This window comes from Megalobrama amblycephala, linkage group LG8 (genome assembly GCF_018812025.1).
Source record: "Megalobrama amblycephala isolate DHTTF-2021 linkage group LG8, ASM1881202v1, whole genome shotgun sequence".
Taxonomy (NCBI): Eukaryota; Metazoa; Chordata; class Actinopteri; order Cypriniformes; family Xenocyprididae; genus Megalobrama; species Megalobrama amblycephala.
The window spans coordinates 12,417,607-12,441,065 of NC_063051.1; the positions used below are offsets into that span (position 1 = coordinate 12,417,607).

The following is a 23,459-nucleotide window of genomic DNA, read 5'->3' on the forward strand; positions in this document are numbered from 1 at the left end:
TAGCCAAACACAGATTAAAATCATTTTTTCATTTATTTTTTTCTTCCATTTCCTTAAGCATATTCATTGAACATCTACAATATCATCCAAAACACTTCACTCAACAGTTGCTATGCCTCTCTCCTGGGACAGAGCCTATCCCCCCTATAAAATTAAAAAGAAAGAATGAATACTTTTTTTTCCTCTTTTGTTTTTTCAGGCTAAAGACTTGCTACTTGTAACCGCGCCATTTCATGGTGTCTAAAAAGCTTACAGCCTACACAGGATATAAGATTAGAAACAAAATCCATTTCATTTCACCAACCAGTTATGAATCAAATCCATTAATTCAGTTAAAAGAATAAAAAAAATAAAACCAGGTCCACTGATTTTACTCATTTTAGTGGCACAGTCTCTACATAAGATAATATTGCCAAACATGGAAAATAAAAATCTAAAACTAATAACACATATGTTTGGGCAAGAAAGCCACTCTAGTGAAAGTTGAACAGAGAAACAGACAAATTTAAAACAAAATAAATTAAAACTAAACTGATGCATGAAATTTCCCTCCAATGTTTCTTCTAAAATTATCAAATAAAAAGTAGGGGATTTTGCAATATTATTCATTAGAACTCCTTTATAAAGGTTCCACACGCACACAATTTTCATAAAACTAAAACATACATAGTTCAACTCACTAATCAACAATCATGATTATAAGCACGCACTCAAACAGTGGCAGAATAAGAGAGGAGTGAGGGAGGAGCTACTGCATTTAAACAGCACTTCCTGAGATTGTCTCTCTGCTGATTTGACTTTGGTCTGGATCTGTGCACAACCCATCCACACGTGTGAACGAGACAAAGGGAGGGAAAACGAATTGAGGAGAGAATCATGCATTACAGTGTCATTGATAAAACAATTTTTTTAACATTCAAATATACATTATTAACTGAAACTTAAGACCCCTAAAAAGTTCAATGTGATTACTGAATTCAAAAGGCTACAATAATAATAATAATAATAATAATAAAAAAATCCTGCAATAAGTATTGGACAAAAATTAGCAGTCATACACATCACCAATTTCCTCTGAGGTCCTGAGTTCCCTCTTTTACCAAAGTCGACATGAGACTGGTTGACGCAGGTAAATTGAGCACTGTAGCAGGTATATTTTATGTAATCGCACCTGAAATGTACAGGCATAAACACAAACGTCACATACAGATTATCATCATCATTAAACAAACGAACAGAAAGAAAACACACAGACTGACTCAATATCACAGACTAGGACATGAACAGCAATTCTGAAGCAGCACACTAACTCAGAGCATATAAAATCCAACCTGATTATTGTCACCAGCATCTACAGCAGACAAACAAAAGACAGAAATTCAGTCAAAGGCTGATAGTTTGCTAAAATACTAATAATTTCACTCCAAAAGGAAAAGGAAGACAAACAGTGGCTTTGCTCATTTACACAAATGATTTCCATTCATCCTTTCAGCATCAAAGCAGCTTGATCTTCCCGTTACTGACAGACCCAGCATTCAAAAACACCGTACATCACAGATGACACCGTACGACATTATACAGCACGACACACCAACTCAAAAATCACCTTAAATATACACCGCAATTATATTTGTCTGGATCTTTTTTTCTATGGATGTCTAGTACTATTCCATCCATTCGTCATTCTTGTTCAGTCTCACTGCCGTGTCCTACATATTTTCTTCTTTCTTGGTCTGAACAACATACACACAAACACTTGTCTTCCAGTTTTAGACCAGGGGTGGGAATCAATAAGCACCTCATGATTCAATTTTAAATTCAGTCACCAAGTGCTTTGAGCTTTCTGAATCGGGCCAAACCCTTAATACCTGCTTGAGAGTTCTGTTTGAAACCGCACGGCGGATCTTGTGCACTGCATGCCACATATCGACAGGGTTCCCACCTTGATTTTCCAGACATTTTAAATGTCTACATAAGGATTTTTTTTTAGAAATCATCTTAAAGAGAGATTGGACTCATATTAGTCATTTCTAGCTGTAGAAATAACTGATATTAATTACATTAGTCATTTTATGACTTTTCCAAAGCCTGGAAATCCCACTTTTGAAATTCCATTTTTCAGGACAGTGGGAACCTTGTATCGATATATGTAATGTTTAATCTTGTGCATGTTTCCAATAAATTAAAGAACAAACAACTATGAATCGCAAATAATTCTGTCGATTAGAATTATTTGGGAGAGCATCACATCTGAATCAAATTTTTCCCCAGCCCCTTTTAGGACTGATGCAAACATAGGAAGTAGTGCACAAACACACAAAGGTGACTTATGGACCGGTGGGGGCGTTGTCATTCTTTTTTGTGTGATCTGTTGCATACAAACAACATGTGCTGGCTTGATTTCTCACCAACAGTACTGTCATTTATAGATAATTATAAAAATATGTTTTTTTAAATTACAACATTGTACACTAGTGCCAGGACCTTAAACACTCCAAATAAAATCAAAACTCATTCACGAGCTAATTAATCGCTGTAAATCAGACAACACGGGAAGCATGGCCTCCATTTCTCCTTTCAAGTGTAAGAGGTTTTTCATCTTCCTTAAATTCCTTGTTTTCTTCTGTATTTTTAAGAATCAACTTCCCAGTCATCAAGTCATTTGGGAGGCAGAGGATTCTTCAACACCACAGTGCGACAGTCCAGTTTTCATATGTAGATTTATATAGATATATATAGATATATATATAGATTTATATACTCTTGCTTTATGTATAAGATGTGTATTTAAGTACACACGCAAGTGCGTATGTGTCGTGGGCATACGAGGCATTACTTTGGCGATCTGGGTGGGATGTTTTGTTCTTTTCCACTGCGTCTGTTGTACCCCGACTGTGGAGAGGAGCGTCGACCCTGTGGAGGCCGTCTCTGTTGCTCTCTGAGCTTAAAACCTGACCCTCTGGGGCCGTTACCACGTTGGTAGCCAGTCTGCTCTCTGGACGTCCGACTCTCACTTCCTTTCTCCATTTTCTCACCGGGGCTGCAGCGGGATGCAGCTGGGCCTTCTGCTTTGTTGACCCGAAGTTCACGTAGTGGTTGGTTTGTGGTGGGAGAAGGGGTGGGACTGGGGCTGGGTGGGGCTACTGGTGCAGGGGGCGGGTCTTTGGGTGGCCTCTGACACACCTCCGCATAGCTCAGCTTCCGAGGCTCCTGAGGGGAGTCAATAAAACCTTAACAGTTAATGTAAATCTTTTTAACTTTCGTATGCAAATAAGCACCAGGAGCATTAATTTAGCAAATGAAGGCTTTTACCTGTACAGTTGTGCTTGATGGGAGAGGTGGAGTAGATGCAGATGCAGAAGATGCAGTGCTTGAAGTTGATTGGCTGCGCAAAGGTTTGGGGGCGGAAATGGGCTGGACGTGGTTTGTGGTCACTGATGCAGGCTCTGGAGGCGTGTCAGAGGTCTGAACATCTTTCTCTGGTTTCTTCACTTGATGTGACGTACTGTACAGATAAATGTCCAGATTTTAATCAACCTGCTTGTTTTTGAACAACCTTAATAATAATAATAATAATAATAATAAATAATAATGTTCACTAGTAGTTTATTTATGATGCCTAATCCATTAACAAATTCTTCAGAGCATAGGATGCTATTGCACATGCATGTGTATACCTAGTGGTAGGTGTGTCCTGTTTTGTGGTGGGAAGCTTTGGCGCTGGAGCAGAGGGTCTGGTCAACTGGGATTCCGCTTGACATGTTCTGGGATCTTGACTGACATCTTGCTTATTTGTTTCAGGCTAAAGCACACAGAAAAAGTGCAACTTTACTTAAGTGATATATATATATATATGAGATTCTTGGTAAACAAGCAAAACAAATGTAACTGAGAATTCACTGCTACAGGAAGTAGTTCTTAATACCTTGTCTCTGCTGATGCCCTTAACTACATCTGCCATGCGATTCTCCAACACAGACTCCGTTTGCATGGTCACACAAGGCAGACAACTCGGCACACCTCCTGGCAATGGCGGGAAGTTAGTGGTCGCAAGGTCAAACTTTGGAGGTGGAGCTTTCACCTCTGATTCAGGATTCTGCCTCTGTGTAAAATTTAAAAATTGTAATGAAACAACAGACAAAAAAAAGTATTTGACCATTTCAGAGAACCATGCAATAAATTTTTAGGACTTACCGTCCTTTCATCTTCTCTTCTCCTCCTCATGCCACGATAGCTTCCTCTCCTGGACACATCACACAAGTCGTTAAACACACTCCTATCATCAAACCTGTCACCATTCAGAGAACGCATTTGACAGATGACCCTCAGATCTCATAATCTTACCGCTCACTGGGACAGGAGTGACAGAGACTTTAAGGAGGATGACAGAGAGAGATAAAGGAAGAAACGAAAGTAGAAGATTAGAAAAAAGTGATCAGAGAGAAAAAGAGCTCCTGAAGTCTTCCCATCACTCCCTGCTTCCCTCTATGCGCTTAGTTGATCATCACTGGGTCAAAACAATCAAATCTGCTGCTTATACAGTTAAATTATTTATATTATACATGTAAAAGAAAAATGCCGCTACACATCCTATCTGTGTGTACTGACCTGGCACGGCTGCTAACGCCGAGTTCTAAGTGGTTGTTCTCTCTGGGGGAAACTGGCGGTTCAGAGAGCGGGGTGAAGGTGGAGGCAGTGGTGTCTGAAGTAGGGGTGCATGGGGGCTGAGGACTACCGGCACCAGACGAAGTCTCTGTCAGCTGACTCGCATCAGCACGAGGCTGTGGCTTTACATGATTCCTGCACAGAACACAGAAAAATCAGACATTTCTCAGAAGTGATAGCATGTAACTATAACCGATGCTCAAAAGCCAGAGCAAAGCTGAGTAAACATCTGTAGAACAGATAGTTTATCCAGCTGGGCTTTAAGGGTGGTCTCTCTCACTGTGAAGAACAAGCATCACAAATGGAGATGTTATGCATGAGAGATGTAGTGAGAAAAAAAAAAGTGTTTTGCTGAGAAATTCCTGAAGTGACACCATTTTCATTTCTTTTGTAGCAGGCTTGCTGCAGTAGTCAGTTACCTGTGCTACACAGTGTTCGATTATATTAATTGGCTGCCACAGCACCACTCACACTTTTTTTTTTTTTTATAGAAATAAAAACCATTTAGTTCAGTTGGACAATGGACACTACAATTATAATCTGAAAGCATCTGCTCCATACAACACGAGATGCAAAGTCAGATTTCACTTATCACGTGAAGGAGAGATAACTGACAAGACGATGGCGGAGGATTTGGTGCGCAACAGATCCTGAGCATCACTGACATGTATTATCTTGTAAGATATGTGATATCAGTACCACCATTCCCTATACACAATACACGATCAAAATTGGAAAGAAAGCGAGTGCGTGTTCAAAAGCGATTTCAGTACCAAGCGTATAGATAGCAGCTCCCTGATGCCCCAAATAATAGGCCTATATAATTGATTTGTTCTTGAAATCATGATAACGAGTACTATACGTGCAAACATTTAAAACATTTAATACGATGCACTTGTGTACATACATGTTTTTACATTGTACTTATCTTTAAAAAATACTAAATAAATCTATAATTACACTGTTGACCCTTCCCTTAAACCTTCACAGTGGTTCAAGAGATGACAAAACTCGAACACAATAGAACACAAAATCACTCACACTTGTAATTTTTTTTTTTGTTCCTCTTTATTTTTTTTACTACTTGTGTTTCGAAGCTATATTAGTTTACATTCAAATTCTTAACATACAATTTAATTCGTCATTATCTTAAAAAGTACTTATAATTACATGTAATTAAATAAAAATATATATATTTTAAGATTTAAATAAGAAAAACAAGTAGATAAAGAATCGTTTTGGAATTGGACCACGACTCCCACAACCGTGAGGCGCCTAAAGATTCCCACCCTTACTAACTAATAAAGTTCAAACATTAAAGACAAGTGAAACGTCAGTAACAAATTACACGCATAGATGAATACTATAAACAAAGATACAATTAATATACGGTCTAACTGTATTATTCAGGTACAGAAATTTAATGAGGACTAAATGTAAAATAACACTATATTGTTCACTGTATAAATAAAATAGATAAGTTTTGTTGTTTGATGAATATTAATGACAGGTATTAATAGGCTGCTGTCATTTCAAGAGAGAATGCACAGATCCAATTTAATGATATGTATCCAATTTCTTTCTCAATTGTTTGCATTCACTTAATGCATAACCGACTGCGCTTACGAGAATACTTGCCGAGACGATTATTTTGACAATTTTGTGTATGTGTCCTTTCAAACATAAGGAGATTCGAAAAAGAAATCAATTCAATGTTCGCATGTCTGAAATGTGCACCTGTGTATGTGTGCGGCTGTGAACAGATAACGCGAGTACTGAATCAAGTTATCTTTTGCCTCTTTTTGTGCTGGAATGGTTTAAAATCACTTAAATATGTAAATTGGCAAGACAAAACACGTGCAAATGATAAACCACGAATCAACTATGATCCATTTAACCCCTAAACCTTAATTCACCCTTGAACCTAATCATATTTCTAAACCCGTTTATAACCTTACACACATCCCACCTCAATCGCTGCAAAAGTGTTTTGCAATACAACATGAACAAAAATACATTGTACGTAACAATTACTTTTTTTCAACGCAAGTACATAGTAGTTAAAGACAACTAATAGAAAGTGACCAAATATTGTTTGTCCTTTCAGTCAATATCACAGATCTCATTTGCCATTAAATTGTATTAAGCAATATTGGCAATATATAGGCCATTGGTTAACCTGTCCTCATTTAACACCTACGCAGATTTTATTTATAATGCATGTACTTCAAGACACCATCAGGAAATTCTCGTACACGCAGAGCAAAGATGATACATGCAGGACAGGACAAGGTTACATGACAGATCTAATAACAATGCACTGACAATTCATTCACTGTGAAAGCCAACATGCATCAAGATGCATCTTTTAGCTGAGTCATGATGATCATTCACTATGGAGCGCTTACTCTTGGTTAAATAGCACTATGATGAACGTGCATAAAATTATGATTCAAGATGAAGAAATGCTCCAGTAAAAGCAGTCCAAATTTACCTGAAGGCATTGATTACATTCTTTCTGGAATAAAGAGGAAGTCTATAAAGTAAAAGTAACAAAAAAAAAAAACAGTCTGACTCCAGTGCCTCAAACACAGAGCTCTGCCTCACTTTCTGCACATGACAAGGAAATCAACGTAGTTAAACTTCAACAATATTTTCACACAGACAAAAACTACAGCCACTTTAATTGGAACTGATGCATAGTAACTGAGGGATAATTGTAAGTTTAGTATAAATCATTCATACAATATCAAATTTCTGATTTTGATAGATAAACATCTGCCAAGTGAATAAATGTAATAACCTTTATAAAAAAAAATATTTGAAAAGTAGTAAGGCAAGGTAAAGTCTACAAGATGGTCTTAATGTGACCTTCATAAAACAAGTCAGTTTTTATTAAAAACCAACCCCTGGGATATAAAGTTCCCACGGTAGACGAAACAACCTATTATGTTTTTGGCAAAGAGGGAAAGGGATAGGCTAAGAAAGAGGTTCTTAAAACAACAAGCAGATTTCGGGATCTTACCGGTTGCGGGGGTAGTTGCGTGTAAGGCTGATTGGAGACGAGCCAGTTTTGTAGTTTCCTGCTGTGCCAAAGCCATTAACAAATGTGCTGTTGGGAAATGGAGCCTGCAAGATGAAACAACAGCTGAGATTAACCCCACACATCCTCAAACCGCTACAAATTAACATTTTTGTGACGCATGCCCAAGCACCTCTTTACATTAATGTGATACGCTAAATGAACCAAACAACTGTTGGCATGGTAACCATTTAGAAAGCAGTCAACTGCCCTGACTCTTCATACTGCACTTCACTCCAGTAACTCCCCTGGAGCTCGGCCTACAATCACAAACCTGATTACAAACTCAGAGACCCACTGAGACTCCATCAGCTTATACCTTCAGCCTTCATGACTGCAATACGAATTTAACAAAACGAAAGGCTAACAAAAAGGGTAGCTCATTGGATGAGTCATGTTCAAATCTGCTGAAAAATGACTTGCTACAATGCTTGGCCATAGAAAAGTAATTTGGTCATCATTCTACAAGTGACCCTCAGATCTCATAATCTTTACGCTCACTGGGACAGGAGTGACACAGACTTTAAGGAGAGAGAGAGTGAGCGAGAGAGAGTGAGTGAGTGAGTGAGTGAGAGAGACTGAGAGAGAGAGATAGGAGATGAAACAAAGCAAGGAAAGGAAAAGAAAAACTCCCCAAAACTTCTGATCACTCCCTGCTTCCCTCTATGCGCTTAGTTGATCATCACTGGGTCAAAACAACCAAATCTGCTGAGATCATCCTTCATATACAGCTACATTTGTGTTTCTGAACATGCAGCACCATGGCAGAATAAATCAATTATTCAATTCAATTATTTGTGAAAATGACAAGAACCAACTGACAAGATAAATGTAAAATAATCTAAAAGTATTATTTCAATAAATAAAATCACTTAAAAAAAAAAAAAAAAAAAAAAAAAAAATCTCTTAATTTATCTGTAAAACACTTCACAATATATTTCAAGTTCTCACCAGTGGCGTTTCAAAATAAGGGGTGGGTGAGGGGGTCCACGTCTGTGGCAGAAGGCTGTAGAGAGGGTACTGCTGTGGAGGCTGGTACACCTGCTGAAGGTAAACTGGAGACGAGTACTGTGATGGAGCGGAGTACACCCCAGAGTCAACGGCCCCATAACCGTTCTTAGCAAAGAACGTGTTAATGGCCTTGATGCGAGCCTACCATGAAGAAAAATAAATAAATAAATAAAAACAAGACCTGTATTAAAATTAGGGCCAAGTTGTTCAAAAGTAATCTGATTGAGTTCAGCTATCAGATTGGATCAAATCTTGAAAATGGGTTGATCAAAAGAAAAGAGTGAAATTGGATTAGATCACAAAATCCAATCTTGGTATTGATCTGGTTCAAATCATCAGTTTCTGTTCAAAACTTTTCAGCAAGTTGGGATACATTTGCTCTTTAAAAAAAAAAAGAAAGAAAGAAAAAAAAGATTATCCTGAAGGGTGGATTTCAGGAACAAAAATGTAATAAAATGTTAAAACTGGTAAAAAAAAAAAAAAAAAAAAAATACAACATTTGTTTCACGTAAAATATATGCACTTCTTTTATTTTGCTCTTGATTGGTTTAACTGTTAAAGTAGTAAATTAAAAGAAAACATTAGGCAACCTATTAAGCCTTTCAGTACAGTTAAGTAAAAAAAAAAAAAAAAAAAAAGATTTTGGCACTATAAAATAATCCCTCAAACAGCTGTCAGTATCAAACAAAAATAATATTTAATTTCAAGTGATTTTTAATCACTGTATATAAACTACAATTGCCTCCCTTATTGCATGTTTGTTTATTTTCATTGTTGGTTACATGAGAAGCTATGGAAACCCTAAAGGAGCATGGCAATGGGAGGAAATGTTTTAATTTTAATGTTTTAGTAGGGCTGGACGATTAATCAAAAAGTAATCGAAACCGAAATTCAGAACCTCTAACCGACGTAATTTTCCCATTTCGGTTATTTCGTTTTTTTAATCCTGTTAATACCCCTTAAAAACTACTGCGTGACTCCGCCCCGTCCAGTCAGTGGCATAAAAGCAAAACAACGGAGCCTCCGTGACGGAGGTGAACGCTGGTTCAACACATAGTGATGGCGCGCGAGTGGTGAGCTTTGCGTCTTCACTAAACTTTGTCAGTTGTGTTTGTTTTATGGTTTGGACAATAAAGCAATTAGACGATCGGATGTGTATTATTATATCGAGCTACCACACTCACGCAGCTGCAGTGTGGCACGAACACTCATACAAGCTGCGCAAAACGTGAAGATCGTGCTCACTGAGAGGAACACAGAAACTAGTTGTCAGCGCTGTCCTGTGATTTATCACTAAAGTAGCTTAGAAACTCAAAACTTATTATAGCATATATTTTTCTACATTTGAAGGAACTATTTACAACCCACAGCTTCACAATAAATAGAGACTGTATGACTAATTCACACATGCAATCACTCGTACTGGTATACTAATGTATCTTTATCTGATTTACAACGAGCAGAAATATGTAAGAAATGTTACGAACCATAGATAAAATAACTGCTCTGATGTCAGATCGCTCTTTCAATAGAAAAAAATATCCCACCTTTAATAGTCAATCATATTTACAGTACAAACCTTGTCAGTGAGCTATGAGGGCAAAAAAAGAAAAAGAAACAAACAAACAAAAAAAAAATCATTCATTAATTGTAATCGAGGTAAAATGTTAAATTAATCGAGGTTTTGATTTTAGGCCATAATCGTTCAGCCCTATGTTTTAGTGTTCTCACAAATGTTCTGCATTCACCCAAGAAACTTTGTTCATACTCTCAAAACTGTTGAGTTCTTTGCGAAGCAACGCAAAGTTTCTTGGGGGAAAGCAAAAGCATTAAAATACATAATTTTTCTCCCATTTCATTTTTTTCCCCCCCATCACCATGTCTCTTTAGTGCCTCCATAGGGGTTTGATTGTTTAAAGGAAATTGAAAATGGAAGGGGATGTTTATGTTGTGTTCTCTCATTAAATAAAAGCACTTGACTATTCTACGTGTTTTTCTTAGCTTCTAGCCATTGTGAAAAGTATAACCCAATTTGGAGCAACAAACCATGATTAAACTTTTTGAACAACTGGGCCCAGAACATCCAAGATCATCATTATATGTGATGCACTCAATTTTGAAACTAGATAGAAACCACAAATGACAAATCAGTATCTACACATCAATCTGCCCTCAGATCTTAAAGTAGGCATGAGGGCAGAACTTTGTGAACAGTGCTGAGAGGAAGAGAGAGACAGAAGAATCTCATAAACACTAAACATAGAAGATAGTACATGCAACATCCAGAAATTACTTATAAATGTGAACCAGTGTCTCAGCAGGGCACTTCAGAGCAGATTCCCTTCAAGCAGCACAGACACATCTCGTGCATTACTCATAAGGATGCCTTTAGTTTGACTATTTAAGGATGTGGGCTGCACAAGATAAAATGTATTTTGTTGTACAAGTTAATGCAGATAGACTTTGAACAGAACGAAAATAGTATGGATTGTGGATTACATAATCCCATACACTGTCTACAGGGGTCTTTCCTATTGGTTGCATGATAGTATCACTGATTGGTTGACAACAAGGGTCAAAGTTGAGTACTTCAAAGAGTCCTGTTAATTATCACAGCATTCTTGAAAACAATGCAGCCATACTTATAGAACAGAAAATGAGTGCATTCACACATCAATTCACTAACACACAAGCATGTGCACATGAATCATCAGTCTGGTCAAACTATAAGACACAGAACAAATGATCAAGGTGACACTGGTTGTATTTGAAGTGTCAGCCAGGTACGCACACATCCAGGGTGCTTACAACAAAGATGGCAACACAATGTACACTCACCATAATTGGTTTGCCCTGAAAGGTTTTGACTTCCTCACGCAAGTATCTGTAAGCCTGTGAAACAATGTGACCAGATAAATATCGTTTGCATTTATTAAATCAGCAGACAAAATGCAAAAACACTTTAAGCCTTATCCATGCAACAGCAGAGCAAAAGTGCATATTTGTTATCATATAATCTAATTACTGTGGCTGTTAAAATAACTTTTCAGTTTTAAGGAGGGGTGGGCAATATGGCAAAAATACATCACGATTTTTTTTTCCAGGAAAATCTTTATGCTCGCATGGCAGATACAAGCTTTGTTTCTAATTGGCCTAAGTAAAGATATGCTGTCAATTTTATAAACTTTTGTAAATCCAGCCAGTATAATCTCAATGAAAGCATTCAAACTGCAATATTTAACATAAGTAACAACTGCAAAGAGTGCAACGTGTAAACGATATGATTTGCGCACAGAACCTGCATATTTTTATTCATTGTGTCAATCCCACAATGCAGCTTCACTTAAGCCATAACCGACTGTGTTTATGTAGAAACCTTGTATTTTTACAGTTTAAGCACAATAAGACGCAAATGATAAATTAGTTTAGTACTCTCACGCCATTTGACAGGCTTTTAGTGCGCTTTGAGGTTCTACGACAGAACGCTCAGTATTGGCCGACGCTGTTCACATGAGCAGCACGACGCATGCATGATGCTGACACAGGAGCCGGCCAATAATGACTGACGTAGAACCCAAAAGTGCTGAACATAAACAACGTAGGAGGATGACAGGGAAGAGAAGATATTGTTGAATAAAGTTATTTTTGTTTTTTGCGCACAAATGTATTCGTCGCTTTATAAAATTAAGGTAAAATTAAGGTTGAACCACTGCAGTCACATGGACTATTTTAACGATGTCTTTAGTACCAATTTGGACCTTGAAAGTGGTAATTAATTTGCTGTCTATGGAGGAGTGAGAGAGCTTTCATCAAAAATATCTTAATTTGTGTTCTGAAAATGAGGTCTTACAGGTTTGGATGGACATGAGGATGAGTAATTAATGACAGAAATTTCATTTTTGGGTGAACTAACCCTTTAAAACACAAGCAAATAATAAACTTATGTGATTGTGAATAACAGCAATGACACGCGAGCATAACCCTACTTCTGTGTTAACGTGATGTAAATGCATGTTGCGTTGTACAGCATGTTGGGACGGAGGCGCCAGAACTGCAACTGATAGAATGCACTGTTGCATGATACTACAATACTTCTGCAGATCATGGAGACATTTTAATTATTAACAATCAATTTGTAATATCACACCCCCCAAGTTTTAATCCTTTCAAAAGGGAGCAGCTAGTTGATCAGCAGCTAACGTATAATATATGTATACAAAACCTGATGCAGTTAGGAGTTTAGACCAAGCCTTTACTGCTTTTTAGATCTCATTATGGCCATTTCATGAATTACAATAACAGAAAATTACACACAATACAGATTAAATAGTCATGAACCATATCACAGGAAAATGGCATCATACCATTTCTGAGAGAAAAAAAAAATAAATAAATTTACTTAACATGATTAAATTAAAATGAGCTTAAACTCAATATGGTGGCACAGATCTTGATACACATGTAAAAATTATTTTACCAATTATCAATAGACATTTTTTTCTACGAGTAAGCCCATTTGTGAATGCGTGTCAAAAATACCTGTTGAGCATCCGTGTCAGACTGGAATGTGATGTACCAGTTGTTATTGTGCGCAAACTCCACGCTGATGACCTGCGGACACTTCTCGCTTTTAAAAAGTGCCTCCACCTCCTGACAGAGAGACAAAAGCATTAGTCAGCAAATCAAAAGAATGAGTGAAAACTACTGAGAAACAGAATGACAGATATCCCTCAGATCTCATAATCTCACGGTCATTAGGGCAAAATCCACTGTACTGAGAGAGAGAGAGAGAGAGAGAGAGAGAGAGAGAGAGAGAGAGAGAGAGAGAGAGAGAGAGAGAGAGAGAGAGAGAGAGAGAGAGAGAATAAGGACAGAGTTAAGAGGAGTTAGAAAGAGGTAGGCAATGAAATCTCAACAGCAGCAATGGTTCTGGATCCTTCCAAGCGCGATACTGATCATCATTGGGGTAACCACAGTAATAACCAATCTCTACAATATACAGCCTCAAGAGATGAACATACAGCATGATCTCACCTCGACAGGCGTGGTCTCAGGGACTTCTCTAAGGATGATAATGCATCTCTTGTGGTTTGGCCGTACCTTCTCACCCTTCTCATCCACCTGCACCATCGGAGAGGCTGAGAAGGACAGAAAAGCACAGTTAAGAATGAACAACAAACTCTGAAACTGTGGCCAGGGTTTTTTTTGTTTTGTTTTGTTTTTTTACCTCGTAGCACCTCAAGTATCAGGTCCATATCAGTAGTCAGCAGTTTGACCCCCTCCATGCTTGCAATGGTCCAAATAGGGACAAACTGATCACTGTCCATCTGAGATATCAGGTAAAGGTCCTTGGAGAGATTCTCCCTGTAGAAAAAAAAAGATGTAATGAACAGATGAACACTTGAAATGATATTAATAGCACTCAAAATGTAAGAGTTTAAACTTGATAAAACCTTTGAATACAGATTAAGCGTATATAGTGGATAATTTAAATGTCTGCTTTGCTAACTACAAGCTTCCACTGCATGATTTACATATTTCATTGATTGAAACCCATTATTCTGAACAGTGCTGTTTTATCATACCACTGGACTTGTTTGCTTAAGTTTACACATGCAAATGAAAATCAGACCAGATAACTTTTTTTCCCCACATAAGTGTAGAAGTACTTCTATATACTATTTTACTTCAATACACCATATGTCCAAAACTACATTTTCAAACTAGACAAGTCAGTAGGTTTCCTTAACTAGTCAACTAATTGGTCCTAAAGAAGCCGTTTAATTAAGCTGGTTTCAGTTCATCTGAAGGTTATTACTGGACATCCATGGCACACTTCAATGCACTTTCGGTCTTGTGTACTTACAATGGCTGCCGCGTATGCACGTTCATTAAGTCCACGAGACCGTAGGGTGTCCCATTCATCATTTTAGGTTTCAGAAGGGTGCCTGCGAGCACCCCCTTTGCGGCCGCTATGCGCCCTCGGTGCACACTTCAGCTGAGCCCTTAAAGGGATAGTTCACCCAAAAATGAAAATTTTATGTTTATCTGCTTACCCCCAGAGCATCCAAGATGTAGGTGTCTTGGTTTCTTCAGTAGAACACAAATGATGATTTTTAACTCCAACCGTTGCTGTCTGTCAGTCAAATAATGCTAGTGAATGGGAGCTTCTACAATAACAGTAAATAAAACTTGCTTAGACAAGTCCAAATTAAACCCTGCAGCTCGTGACGACACATTGATGTCCTAAGACAAGAAACGATCGGTTTGTGCGAGAAACCGAACAGTATTTATATCATTTTTTACCTCTAATACACCACTATGTCCAACGGCATTCATCACTCGATTCGTTTGGTCTGATCGCGCTCTGACAGCGGCAGTGATGTCTCGCGCATTTACTTCAATGAGAGCGAGACATCACTGCCGTTGTCAGAGCACGATCAGACCAAACGAATCGAGTGATGAATGCCGTTGGACATAGTGGTGTATTAGAGGTAAAAAATTATATAAATACTGTTCGGTTTCTCGCACAAACCGATCGTTTCGTGTCTTAAGACATCAATGGGTTGTCACGAGCCGCAGGGTTTAATTTGGATTTGTCTGTCGTGTTTTATTTACTCTTATAGTCCAAGTTCCCGCTGACTTGCATTATACCATTGACAGACGGCAGCGGTTGCAGTTAAAAATCATCATTTGTGTTCTACTGAAGAAACAAAGACACCTACATCTTGGATGCGCTGGGGGTAAGCAGATAAACATCAAATTTTCATTTTTGGGTGAACTATCCCTTTAAGTTTGCGAGCTACGCATATGACTTTACCTGGCAGTCAAAGCGGCATTACGTCACGAAGGTGCGGACTCAGATGAAGACCGTGAGGCTTTAGGTTGCCATTTGGGATCCAGCCAAAGTGGGGCGAGAAATGTGTCTTGAAACATTTTGAAAAGCTGGACTTTTTTTTTTTTTTAAATGCAACACTTAAAGCAGAATGCATAAAACAGTGTAAGGCATTACGCAACGGCCAAAGACGCATGTCTGAATGCACATGGATGTAACTGTTTTAAAGGGCATAATTAAAAAAAAATAATAATAATAATTCTTTCAATACTCAAAACCACTGCTGTTAAAAATACCAAAACTAGTGGTGGATCAAAATATGTAAATGGCCAATGTGTGTCAGCAGCGCCCAAGCGCAGACTCACAGAAGTCTTTAAATATCAAATTATAAATCAGCCATAAAAAAAATAAATAAATCCATATGGTGGACTATTAACCAAAACTAAAAAAAAAAATTAAGAAAATCTAGATAAACTAGTCAAACTAGTCAAAAGAACACAAAAACTAAACTTTTGGCATCCAATAGCCATACTGCATTGGAATGGCATCAGGGTGATTAAAAGATGGTCATTTTAATAACTGGGTGATCCATTCTTTTCATTTCTAATTAAATAATAAAAAGATTGCAACTGTGCATACTTGGCAACCAGAAAAATTACAACACTGCTGAATCAGAGCATTTACAAAATCACTTCATAAATCATTGGTCCATTACGACATTGCATTTAATTACCGAATGAGATTTTTTTCAAGCAGGAGTAGAATAAGCATTGCTTTATTGTTCAGGTGATTATGAATTTCCATTCATCCCTGAAGGTATTATGTAAAAAATATAATTACGTAATATGGGGGAGCAGGTATGAGCATGTCTGGGAGTAGAGTGGGTGTTACCTTGAGAAGCAAAATTCTAGCTGTTTCTTCAATGATTCCTTCAGACTCTCTTCGGACAGTGGAGGCTGCTCCTCGACGGTCTCACCCTCCACTGAGTGACAAAACATACAGTCCTCAATGACAATCAGCCATTAAGCATCACTGATGGAATTAAAGTGTGACAGTGGGTGTGACAGACCTGGTTCATAGAGTGGGTAAGCCAGTTCTGCTGACTCCATGCCATTCAACATGCTGCTCTCCATAGGAGGGGCTGACTCAGAGTCACTGTAGCCAACAACATACTCCTTGATACCTTTAGAAGAGGAACAACAGTTGTAGTTAATGAGTTTGGAAGCTTACTGTACCGTAAAACAGTAGCAATAGGCCATGCAACCCTCAGATCTCATAATCTCACGGTCATTAGGGCAGACCCAATCCACTGTGAGAAAGGGCAAGAAATTTAGTTTGAGAATTAGAGAAAGAAATGAGAAAGAACAGAATGCAGGGAGTGAGAGGAGAAATGAGGGTGAAAGATCTCTACAGTGAGAATGGTTCTGGGTCCTTCCAAGCGCGATACTGATCATCACTGGGTTTTAGGAAACTTTAACATGATGTCTGAAACGATCTTAGTTGCTATTGTATATGGATCCCCCGCAGAGTAATTTCATTAATTCCAAAACACCTCCTGCCAAGAATCTAGCCACGTCCAACCAGACAAACTGCATCAACATACCCATAAAGCAGGTTCTCTCAAACACCTGGGGGTTTGTGTGGGAACTTCAGGGTGTTCATGAGTTGATGAAAAGTTAAATCATAAAAATGTTAAATAAACCAACGTTCTAATAAACAAATCAAAATAAAACACTAACAAAAGAAAAGATATTTTATTAATTTACCTGCATGTCCTTAACCAAACATGTTAAATTTATAATGGCTTAATGAGGTGTGTAGAAATGCACAAAGAAAGTTTCGTTTCACACATAAAACACAGAATATGGGTTTTTATGAGAGTAAATATTTGACAATTTTCTTTCCAAGTGAACAATTCTAGAGAAGATAAAGTCCATTTTTACTCATTACTTACAGCACTAAACAACTTCCAATAAATATACGTACCCTCTGACTCCTCAGTAGAGACAGCTTCTGCTTGTGGCCAATGGCACGTCTCTGTGGCCGCCTCTGGAGCCTGGGTGGTTGGTGCAGACACTTCCTGCCACACTTTAGCATTGGGATTCAGACCGGCCCCCTTGGTGGTCACCTTGAAGACAAGGTTAAAAAAACTGAGTTAATGAGCTTCACAAACAACAAAATTCAGATTAAGATTTCAGATCAAAGTAGAATAAAACCAGGAGAAATCTGACAACGTTTTCCAACTGTAGCTTCAGTTAACAGAATCGAGACTTAACTACAACATTACTGGTCATTTAACTACCCATTATCGTAGTCTAAAACTGACAGCCATCTATCATGGCACAACCTTATCAGAGTTAATGTGGAGTAACTGTACAATAACATTTAAGGCATCCAGGATATCTGTAAAATAAGCATTAGAATTAGTCATTTTACAAGCACCGGACTGTATTTCTAAATTCCCAACATGTTAAGTGAATAAAAAATGACTACATACAATATCAACTTGCATAAGAGAGACATTTTCTAAGTGCAAAAAAAAAGAAAAGTGGGCTAGAAAGGTCAATATGTCATTCTAAATGCTTTTTGGCAGCTTTATGAAACTTACAGTGCCAGACAAACAAACTGAAATTTCAGCATTCTAGCTTACTGGGTAGGCTTTAATTCAAAAGGTCAAAGCAACTTTATTTTAGGCCTCTAAATATGCATCTGCATGTACTTTACAGGTGGTCAGTAAGATGTAGAAATAACCCAGATCTTGAAACTTTAACAGTGTAAGAGATTTGATCTGAACCACAAATCAAAAGCCTCCTAACACCATTTTTTCAAGGCTTCAAGAAAGTATTTGCATGCCTCATTATAAAAGGGATGAACTTTTGCAGCCCTGAAATCAAAGCATTGCAATTTTGCAAAGTTTTTTCCAAACATTCATCCAAAATATGATTAGCAAAGACTTTTCATATCACTTTCAATGGAGAGAAAAGAAAATATCAATGTCAGTGCTTGGGTCTTTTAATGGTTAGCTAACAGATACGACGCTATCAAAGTTTCACATGACACGCAGAGGAACAAATTACAACACTGCTTCAACCTTGCAGTAAAGTCTCAATTTGAATTCAATTGAATATAACTTGTATCTGCCATCTCAAATGAAATTGTGCGTAACAGCCACAACCTTGGTGAAGGACGTCTGAAGAGCACGGTGAAGGAACACAAACACCACAGGACAAGCAATGACCCCAACTATTAACACAATCCACGAGTTTGAAAACCACAACTGTGCACAACTTCTCTATAATTTATTCTACTGGGCCCGATCATGGATGAGTCTCATTCATAAGATCTATTACTAGCCCGACGCAACACAGGCAGGAGGTTTTAAATAGTCGGCCTTTCACCCATTTAATCTGATTAGCCACTCCGATAAACCAGAGCGGGAGTTGAGGGCAAAGAGCTACAAACCTGCACTTGAAACGCAGCCTGGTTAACCTGACTAGCGCTTTATCGGATTTGAACGGGCTAAAGTTATTTTTAAACGAGGAGTTAAACTAAAAGCTGATGCAATTTGTAGATACTGGCAGTATTTATTGTGGTTATTACTTTAGTTGTGAATTTCACCAATAAAAGTTACGCGTCTTACGCGAATAAAAGGGGGCTGGCTAAATAGCTAGCATTTGTTGCACGCACGTGGATCTTTCGCAATCGACGGTCAGTTCGCGTCCACATAAACAAGGTATTACTCAGCTACTCAACTAATCTTGCTCATCTTTAGCTACTCATTTTTAATCTAGAAAACACATAATAGCAGTGACAGCACTACAAAACCACGACAATGTCTCCTCCTTGTTGAACTCATGGCAGGCGCCATCGAGCTGAATGCATGCCGCAGCTGTGAAGAGAACCTTCGCGGTCGCCAAAATGACCTCATTAACTCACCTCCACAAACAACAGCATGGTCTTCTCCCCCGACAACGTTATCACTCGCTAGATACCTTGTAGGCGAATTAATCTAGCTCACAATAACGCAGCAACAGATTCCACGTATTTCCGTTTAAAGCAAAAGTGCAAGTTCACTGCCAAAGAGTTTCGCGGCCACTCATCATCTGCATCAATCCCTTTGCTCTGCGTAAGCGTCGACACGGCGCTTGACGAGTCTGATTGGCCGTGCGCTCGTCTTCCCTTCGCCTCCTTTGTGATCACATGCAGCAGCACATTTTGAAAAGCTCCCGCCCACCGTTGCCGGATTGGTTCGTGCTGGAATACGTCATAAGGAATCTCGCTATGATTGGAGCGGGCTTACGTCTGTCGAATTTATGTTCAAGTTACCGGAACTGTAACCTCTGCCACCAAGATCACTGCTGAGCACGTGGCGACAGATGAGACAAATGCTGTAAAGGCCTGACAAAAAAAATGAATGAATGTATTTAAAATATAAGGAATTTACCAATAACACTACATTTGGAAGCAATAAAACGGCATTTAAGGACGAAATGGTGTATTGCGTGTTACTATATAACACAGTGTCTAATATGGTAATGTCACGAGGCATCGAATAGTACTAGGAACGCCCAATCATAGACAATCTGGTGGCTGGATCTCACCACTCTGGAGACACTAATGCAGAATATCAAGACTTGACAAAAGTTGAGATCCCCATAAAAAGAATTCCAGAACTGTCTAATAAAAATGTGGTTTGACACAAAATTAAATCTATGCCGTTTTACTCAAAACAATATTAAACATACAATACTTAATGTTTATTCATTTATTATTTAGTAAAGTCCTTAGTTTGCCTAAAATTATATTTTCTACTGCTGGAACTGTAATTTCAGAAATCTTAATCTATACTAGCTTGTCAGAAACCAAGTAAATTGTATTTTATCCTGTATACATTCAGAGAAAAAATAAAAAACACTGGTTCTTAACCAGAGGGCTGAGACCTCAGCAGACATCCAAGGGGGCCTCAAATTTTTTTAAATATTTAAAATAAGACAAAACTAGCATTTAAAATAATCTAAAACAACTAAAAACCAAGTTATTTCTTACTTTAATTCACCCCCACAACAACTGGCTTTAAAAATCTCAAATATGTAAATTAATAAATAAATGTATACTAATACATTCTTAAAACTCCATGAGCATTTTTCTAATGAATATACATTTTTTTAGTTATGCAAATTTGAAATATTTTATGAGGTAGAAATGTTGAGTACACACACACACACACACACAAAAATCCTTATTCTTAATCCTTTACCCATTACCTCATGAACAACTGGAAATGTCATTGTGTTCATTTTTTTGTTTAATTTATTGGGTTAAAAGATGAGATTAACATGATGTTAATAATAATGTTCAAAAAACACATTATTTTTCACATAATGTACATTATTGCAGCTTCACTATTCACAGTCTGTCTGAAACATGCATTTCTACAATGCCCCTCCTTCCGAAAAGCTCAAAATGCTCTGATTAGCCAGCAGACCCAGTGTATTGTGATTGGCCAAACACCTTAAGCACATGTTGGAAATGTGCAATAAATGCTCAAGAACAGCTGTATAAATAAATCATAATTCCTTGCTGCATCCAAATGTGCCTACTTATACTATGCCCTAAAAGTGTGTACTGTTTTTGTAAAGAAAAAAGTACTTACTTTTGAGTATGTAGCAGAAGAGTAGGCAAGCTTTGGGACTTACTACTTAGTCAATTGCAACTTTAACAGACAGCTCTGTCACTTAGTTATGTGCATCCTGTCACCACTTAAACTGCCCTGCCAATCATCTCGTCACTTAAAATTCTCCAGATTCAATTTAATTTAATTTCCTACCACATCGGAGAGCAATGTATGTTTTATTCGGATTCTAACTGGAAAATGTAGACCATCCGGGTATCTTTGGAATACTCATTTCAACATACTATGATTTGAGACACACTAATTCTAATTTCAGGACGGATAGTACGCGAATTGGGATGCAGAACCTGATTCCTAATTTCATGTATTTTCAAAGTGATTTTGCTTTCGCATTCAAACACACAGTGTCTCCGCAACATGACGACAACACTACAATTCACTGAAGCCTAGTTTTCTCTCCTTGCGTATGCCTTTGGTGGGAATTATGCTAATTTTTCTCAATGTGATGTACACATTTGAGGAAGTAATGTCTAGACTTTGATCGATGTGTTTTAGGCAGGTCTGGATTAGTGTTCTCTGTTTGAAATGAAAAAATCCCTTTGTGGGAGACTATGAGCTTTGCAAATCGTATACAACATGTACAAACAGATACATTACACACTAAAGGAAAAAAAACATTAAAAAGCATCATATGACCCCTTTGAAGTTGACCTTCCTCACCATGTTAAAAATTCATTACAGTGACCAAGCATCTCAAGCCTCTTTAAAATTCAACTCAATCAAAAAAAAAAAAAAAAACATCAATATGTGCCTGATAAATGTATAATGTACCTGTTATCCAAACTAGAAATTAAACCATAGTTACTAAGTGGACAATGTCATGTATCTTTATTTGTTAGACTAGAATATCATCGACATTGGTTGTATGAGAAAAACCATTTATTTAGTTTTAATAATTAAGTTTCAATAATTTCAATATATTAAAATGAAGTGTTTTTGACAATTGCACTCAGTAATATTACTTTGAATTATTCTCAAACTAGAAAAATATCTCGAAAACTAGTTAATTGTAACCTAATGTAAGCGATCAGGTGGTCGTGAGGTATTTTCATTTCCAAACGACCTTAACCCGCTTGTAATAGAAAACTTATAAAACCTTAGCTTGTGTCACGCGTCCTAGAGTCAAGAAAACATTGCTCAATTACAGTGGAGAGCTTCGCTGAACAAGATACAAACACGTGCTATGTAATTTATGCGCAGACGAAGCCTTGGTGTCAATATATTTAGTTTATGTTGCCTAGTAATGTCGTCTTACCGGTGTCCGACTTAAAGCCGCCTAGCCAGGCGTTGCTAATACTCAACTAAGCGGTTATTAAGCTCAACAATTTCAGTGGATCGATAAAAGGGAACGAACTGACAATCTGGGTAGCGCGCAAAGACACAGGTCAGCATATTGCAAGTACATACTGGTGTTTCACAGTTCGATAAACAGTCCCTATGTGGTCTAAACACGTTTGTTCTCAATATGGAAGTGCTACACTCTAAACGAAAAGTTAACACACAGTAACGCCGTGTTTAGGGGGAGGGTTAAGTGGGTTGTGCAGATTCAGCACCACAGGCCTGAGCTCACCATGCCGTCGTGGTCCTCGCCGGTTTTCTGCTCTTGATCTGGGGCGACTGATCCCGACTCGACCTCCTCCTTCTGTTGCGCTTGGCTGCTACTCTCCGAAGTCATCGGCCGCCTTTGCCTCTGCACCGGCCGGCCACTCTCGACCCCGATCCGCGATCAAGCGCCGTGCGCCTCCTCGCCCGATCCGCCACTCCTCACCTCCTCACCGGCTGAATGCAACAAGCACTTGCTCTAGCTAGTTAGGGTCGGTTTGTCTTACCGTTTCAGAAGCTAAACGAAGAAAGAAAAAGGAGCTGCGCTAACACTAACGCTTGCGAATCTATCTCCAGTAGGGGTGTACTTCATACCCTAATAATAAGCTTTAATGGGGACCAGCGAGCGTTTCTGACAGACGGCAGAAATTCTCACACCGCCACCGTCCCGACAGACAATGCGACCACCCCCTCCATCTCGCTCGCTCTTCCCTGGCAACAGAGCGCAACACGCTCTGCGCCGCATAGCAACCAGCAGGCGCTCTCGCCGCATAACGACAGACGCTCAGCGAAACTGCAGCCGGGCAACTGCGAACCATGACACAGCGAATAATACACATATAATTACCGCA

At 38.3% G+C, this 23,459-nt stretch overlaps 1 protein-coding gene across 3 annotated transcripts; it reads right to left on the reverse strand.

Moving 5' to 3' along the window:
- Positions 1 to 14: 14 nt before the first annotated feature.
- On the reverse strand, positions 15 to 23,321 carry larp4ab (La ribonucleoprotein 4Ab). 3 transcript variants are annotated; one of them, XM_048199359.1, is made up of 17 exons: positions 22,856 to 23,321; positions 17,580 to 17,721; positions 16,663 to 16,776; positions 16,485 to 16,575; positions 13,986 to 14,122; positions 13,793 to 13,896; positions 13,298 to 13,408; positions 11,597 to 11,650; positions 8,699 to 8,899; positions 7,691 to 7,794; positions 7,160 to 7,201; positions 4,609 to 4,800; positions 4,195 to 4,243; positions 3,926 to 4,102; positions 3,678 to 3,802; positions 3,313 to 3,505; positions 15 to 3,210 (listed from the first exon to the last, which is right to left on the reverse strand). In XM_048199359.1, the coding sequence occupies exons 1-17, from the start codon at positions 22,958 to 22,960 to the stop codon at positions 2,833 to 2,835; spliced, it is 2,319 nt and encodes a 772-aa protein (XP_048055316.1). In that variant the 5' UTR covers positions 22,961 to 23,321; the 3' UTR covers positions 15 to 2,832. The 3 variants fall into 3 exon arrangements, with proteins under 3 accessions (XP_048055316.1, XP_048055318.1, XP_048055317.1); XM_048199361.1 differs by lacking the exon at positions 22,856 to 23,321 and adding an exon at positions 19,530 to 19,799; XM_048199360.1 differs by lacking the exon at positions 7,160 to 7,201 and having other exon boundaries at positions 22,856 to 23,319.
- Positions 23,322 to 23,459: the final 138 nt, after the last annotated feature.